Source organism: Seriola aureovittata, chromosome 8, assembly GCF_021018895.1.
Source record: "Seriola aureovittata isolate HTS-2021-v1 ecotype China chromosome 8, ASM2101889v1, whole genome shotgun sequence".
Lineage (NCBI taxonomy): Eukaryota > Metazoa > Chordata > Actinopteri > Carangiformes > Carangidae > Seriola > Seriola aureovittata.
Window position 1 is genome coordinate 21141578 of NC_079371.1, and position 6217 is coordinate 21147794.

At 38.6% G+C, this 6217-nt stretch overlaps 1 protein-coding gene across 3 annotated transcripts; it reads left to right on the top strand.

Annotated features, from left to right (window-relative positions):
* Positions 1–972: 972 nt before the first annotated feature.
* On the top strand, positions 973–6209 carry xiap (X-linked inhibitor of apoptosis). 3 transcript variants are annotated; one of them, XM_056383339.1, is made up of 8 exons: positions 973–1130; positions 2690–2970; positions 3060–3630; positions 3729–3828; positions 3925–4003; positions 4848–4887; positions 5055–5237; positions 5378–6209. In XM_056383339.1, the coding sequence occupies exons 2-8, from the start codon at positions 2731–2733 to the stop codon at positions 5569–5571; spliced, it is 1407 nt and encodes a 468-aa protein (XP_056239314.1). In that variant the 5' UTR covers positions 973–1130; positions 2690–2730; the 3' UTR covers positions 5572–6209. The 3 variants fall into 3 exon arrangements, with proteins under 3 accessions (XP_056239314.1, XP_056239316.1, XP_056239315.1); XM_056383341.1 differs by having other exon boundaries at positions 5058–5237; XM_056383340.1 differs by having other exon boundaries at positions 997–1125.
* The last annotated feature ends 8 nt before the right edge of the window (positions 6210–6217 follow it).

A 6217-nucleotide genomic window follows, 5' to 3' on the forward strand; every position in this document is an offset into this window, starting at 1 on the left:
CAAATGTGAAGGGCAATACAAGCATAGCATAGATATATACCTGTCCTGGAACAGCAGATGTTAATGAAAAATAAAATTAAAATGAAAGTAACCTGTTAAACCATTAAACATGGGTTTTTATGGATTTGATTTTATTGGGAAAACCCAAAAATGTTATTTTATTGGGAAAACCCCCACCTTAACCCTGCTAAAGGTCTAGTTTTCATGACCTTACTGTAGTGATGTACAGGTGTGCTGCAGTACCCTGTGATATCACAGTTGTGTGTGGTTGCAGGTGCTATTAAGCACACTTTTGACCACACTTAACCATCAGTGATGTTGTAGTGGACTTTAAGATTTGGATTATTTTTAAAGCATGTCTCAGTTTTCCACCTTTCCATTTATCACTTTATGGACCTGGACATAGCCTTAAGATTCTCAAGCAAGGCAGGTATTCAGTTCAATTTTGAAATTGTAAAAGTACAAAATAATTATCAGTAAACTTTACTTAAAAGTAAAAGTACCCATTATACAAGTGGTTTCTGTCAGAGTAACAGTATATTATAATAATAATGGAAAATGATTAATGATGTATTAGCATGTAAAAAGCATTGTAATGTAACAAGCCAAGGTGGAGCATCATTTTACTATCTCATTTAAAAGTAATATTAAAGTAATTATAGCTTTCAAATAAATAAGTAAGTAAAAAGTATTTCCTTCAATAATAATAATAATAATATAATAGGAAATTTATAGTAGCAAAAAAATTTAAACTGCTCAAGCAGCATACACGTACCTCAGTATTGTACTTAAGTAAATGTAGCTACTTTGTTTTATTCCACAACTGACTACAAATGTGAAGGGCAATACAAGCATGGTAAAGAAAGTAAACTGTTGAGTAAAAACGAGCGGGGTTTATGGGTTTTATTGGGAAACCCCCCACCTAGACCCCGCGAAAGGTCTAATTTCGGTGACGTCACAATTGGGTCAGCCCACGACGAGAAGATGCGCATTTTCAGCCCCGATGCTCTCACTTCCTGAAGCCGAGGTCACCTATAAGAAGGAGTTCTCTTTAATCATTGGTGTCTCCTGTAGGCGGTGTCCACACCAAAGACTGACGGGAATTAGAAACGGAGGAAGCTGGCTGTAAGGTATTTAAAGGTTATTATTGAAGTTTTGCAATGATAAAAAGTAACTTTTTGACCTAACGTTGCGTAGAATATGTAAGCTATCCTTGCTAGCTAACGGTTGTCGCTAGCGTGAGATGATAGCTTGAAATTCCTGCTTATTAACCTAACATTACAGTGTTGAGAGCACCGATCAAAGTCTAAAACAGTTGTTTTAGACCCTACTGAGCTAACACCGAACCCATGTTATTGCTAAAAGTACGCCACTGAGGTAATGCAGTGTGTGCCTGGTTAGCTAAATGCTAGCTGTCAGATGAAAGCAGCAGTCAGTTTGCTTTCGTCGACGCTTACCCACCAGAGACTATGGGCTGTTTTGTCGCTATTGTTAAACACAAAGCTGCGTGACTGCGTTTCTCGAGTTTTCGGGGCCAGTATATGCAGTCTAAACTTTAATAAGTTAACGCTAAGTCAAGATAGTTCGTGGGATTCTAAGTTATGACTTGTTATCACATGGTTAAATGCCTCTGACAGCAAAAAAATGAGTTGGCACTGAATCCAGATCTAGGAAGTGTGTTTACAAAAGCCTCAGCTGTTACCTTACACAAATTTATACCTAAACGTGGCTGTTTGTTTAGGTGACTAGTTTTAGAAAAATGGCGATGCGTAACATAGTACAAAGATCACAAGCTTCACTCCACTCAGTCCACTCAATAAAGTTAAGAAACCGGTAGATCAATAAATAGTGGCTTAATCAGTGCTGCTATACTGTGGGTATAATGTCCTGTGTATAAAGATGTCATATTGCCTAATGCTTAATGATTTTATTGCTCTGAGCGTTTGGTTTAGTTGATAGATAGCCTCCCATACACAGATTTTGGGAGAACAAATACACACTGTCATACTTAAGTTATCTTCTTCTTCGGTTGACAATGCAGCATATGCACTCTAAGATAAAGAGAAAACATTATGCTATTATGCTATGTGACACCAATGCAGTGATGAAAACATTTTCCCCTCTGGGGAAATATTTATAAGAGGGAGTGTGACATGCTTTCCCATGATGTGTTGCAACATAATTTCACTGAGACACCACACCATGAACCTCTGCTTATTAAACTATTGTGGCACACCTCAATTATGCTTATCTTTTTAGTTGTACGTCCTAAATATTGTATTCGTTTGTTATTGTATGTTTTTTATTGTATTTGGTTGCCAGTGAATGCAGAACTGTCTCACATCTTTATGGTATTCTTTGGCATAGGTTGTGTTGTTGGACTGCCAAGGGATACACCCTGTTTAATACTACCATATTACAGTTTACCTAGCTTGTAGAAAATCCTGCCTCTCTGGTGCCCATCCCTCACATGGAATATCCAATGCTTACATGTGATTACAGTATGGCTGCTTTTCTTAAAGGCACAGTGACCCTCTAAGACCCTATTCTACAAGTGCATTGTAGGCTGTTAGCTACTTTTTCTCTTGTCCCATGTTAAATGCTCATAAGAACAGCAAGGCAATTTTTCTCATTATTTGGCCCCTTTTTTATACATTTGCTTAACTTTCTATTTCTGTTTTGTCTGCAGAAATTCTGTCCTTCAAGTGATCTCACTCAGCAAGTTCCATCATGTGTGATCTCAGACAAGATGGCAATTTGGAGACAGATCACTTGGCTGATTTTTCTCTGATGAACAGTCGTCTGGACTCATTCCGTGGCTCCAGCCTGGCCCAGCAGGTCCCAGCAGAAAGATTGGCTCGGGCCGGCTTCTACTTCACCGGCCAAGCTGACCGTGTCCGCTGTTTCTGCTGTAAGAAGACTGTGGAAAACTGGTGCATGGGAGACACACCTGTGGAGAGGCATAAAGAGGTGATCATAATAGTGATGAAAAACAAATGTGACTAAATTTTTAGTTTTCATTCTGTTCCTAATAGCTAAATACAATCCCGCTGTTACAGGTTTCCCCATCGTGCACATTTCTAAGCTGCACCCACCGCACCAGTTTTAACCCAAGTTCTGATACCACACTCACTAATGGTTCCATCTACAATGAAGCAGCAGAAGACCTAGAATATCGTTTGAGAACAGGAGAGGTGGTTGATGAGTCCACCTACCCTATGGCTCCTCACATGAAGAGTGAGGAGGCCCGGCTTCAGACCTTCTCTTCTTGGCCATCTACTGCACCTGTGACCCCCCAGGATCTGGCCCAAGCCGGGCTCTACTACTTGGGGGAGAGCGACCGGGTGCAGTGTTTCTGCTGTGGTGGCATGCTGGGTGGTTGGGAAGCAGGGGACACCGCCTGGGGAGAACATACCAAACATTTTCCCAACTGCTTCTTCATCCTCGGGCACGATGTGGGCAACATACCATTCCTGGGGGGTACAGAGGAGGAGGAGGAGAGCAGCAGTAGACAACACAGAAACACTCAAGTCCTTATGGGCAGTTTTGAGGAGAGGCTCGGCAGTTTCGCAGGTGTCCAGCACCCTATTGACCACGAGAGACTTGCCAGAGCTGGTTTCTACAGCACAGGTGGGGCAACATTGAAAACTTTGAGTGATTTTTACATTTTGTTGGTATTTGATCATAGCTATGAATGCAAGCAGGTCTAAATTGTGTGTATGTTACAGGGACAGGAGACAGGGTGTTGTGTTTCCGCTGTGGTGGAGGTTTGAAAGGCTGGCAGCCTGAGGAAGATCCTTGGGAAGAACATGCCAAACACTACCCTGGGTAAGAGCAACCCTGATGTTACATTTAAATGTAAATGTTTTTCTTTTTGCTTTTGCATTTCTTTTTGTTTTAATTAAATTACATTTTTTAAATCAGATGCAGCTTCCTATTGGTGGAAAAAGGACAAGAATTTGTCAACAGCATCCAGCTGCAAGACCCACGACGAAATGGAGCTGTAAGCTTTCAGTAATTTCACACATAATTAAATAACCAGGTTGTTGTTGTTGACTTTGCCAAGTAAGCCGATTTTGTAAACCTGCATATAAACATGATGCTGGATTTCTTTAATCAGACTAAGGACGAAGATAAATCTGATGAACACCTGATTTCCTGCCCAATGATATGCTTTACTTGGTTTCTAATTATCTGTTTACATGTGGCATATGTGCATAATAATGGAAGCAAAAGTATTGCTGTGACAGCAGTGAGTTGAGATTAAAGGAAATAAAATGATTAATTGTTGCTACCTTGTATCCAAAGCATTTAAATCCAAAATTTGGGTGAAACTGAAATTAATAAAAAAGTCAGTCTTCATAACTCTTTCGGGACAGATTTGGACAGATATGCACAGTAAGGAAAAGAAAAAAAGGTTAAAACACACCAGTCTTTGTTAAAAATAGTCTGTAGGTAGTCTGATAATCAACCAGCTGAATGGCTTTTAGAGCACTCTTGTTATTTCAGTGCATGAAACACTTTCCACAATTTTCTACCTTAATCTGAGTTCTCTCAGTGGGCTGTTTACTTCTGTGCATGTAAGGAAAATCAGCCTGATTTATATCTTCCATCCATTTAACTGCGTCCTGTGACACATGGCAGTATTATAATTTTATTATTTTCCGTCAATCTAAAAAAATTGGAAAAGAATGCATGCTTACAGTGTTGAAATGAAATTATTTGGTATGCCTTCTGTTGTTTTCTGCACAAAAATGCATTGGTTTTGTTTGTAGTGATATCACTCATAGGCTTTTGTTTTACTTAAATTACACTGAAAATAACTATATGACCATGTTTGTTTCCAGACTTCAAGTCATCAGAATGGATTTTCAGGACATACGAATGGTAAATATTTTATTCTGACAATCCTTTATTTGAAAATATAAATCTAAAACATTTCAAGTTCTTGATGAAAATGACAAGAAGTACAATTGTATTGGAAACAAACTAAAATAAAATAACTGGATTGAAAAAAGTAGTTGCACACACTGATATTTCCTCTTTGTGTTCAGAAGTACTCCAGTCTGACATGGCTCAGAATGCCATAGGGATGGGTCTAGAGCCCTGTGTGGTGGAAAAGACCATCTTGATGAAGATCAGAAGGACAGGCTCAGGCTACTCCAGCCTGGAAGCGCTTTTGGAGGATTGCTTTAACAACACACCAGAGAGTGCTACTGCCATGACAGAGCAACAAGGTACTTTACTCCCTGTGTACTGTGCCACATTCATAGCATAAACAAATACAATTGTTGACTTTATCAAGCAAAGCGGGAGCAGCAGTGAATTTATATTTATTATATGTTTTTATATTTCCCTGTCTTTCTCTGTCTTTCAGATGAGGACCCACTGGAGAAACTAATGAAGCTGCAGAGGGAAAAACAATGTAAAATATGTATGGACAAAGATATTTCTATTGTCTTCATCCCGTGTGGTCATCTGGTCACTTGCGAAACGTGTTCAAAGAAACTCGTCAAGTGTCCAATCTGCTGTGGAGCCATATTACAGAAGCTCAAGACCTATATCTCTTAAGGACACACAGACTCTTGCTAAACTTGAATGCTGCTCTCTCACTTTGTAATATTGTAATTTAATATTAAAGGTAAATTGCCTGTAATATATTTAAGGACCATGTTGTTTGTATGAGTATGAGAATGTCATAAGAAGATAATATTTTGACAATCACAGAGATGGTAAATGGATGTTAATAATGAGATGAGATTGTAAATAGCTGATGTTGGTTTTCATTAATGACTACACCTGTTAATACACTAAAATTTCCCATTTTGCAACACTTTCTTACCAGAGGTGCCTTTCTATAGGTTTATGTACTTGTGTCATGTTTTGTTGTTTCATTTAGGACATTTAGCACAATGAACTGGACATGGGATGTAATATTTCATTAGTTTCATTATAATTTCATACATTTCTGTGCTAATTTATTTAGTCTGGTGTGCTTAATGTTTTAAACTCAATTTTCTCAATGTTTGCTGCTCTGTGTGGACATTTAAAATGGTAGATTAGTAAATCCATTAAGACTTTTACTTTGTAATCGACAAAATCAGCTCTAGTTGAGGGCCTGGAATAAATCAGTGTGGTGTGAAATTATTTTACCATTTCATCATGCAATCTGTTGTGTCATCAAGAGTGAATAAATTTGAATAATTGGACTTGGGAC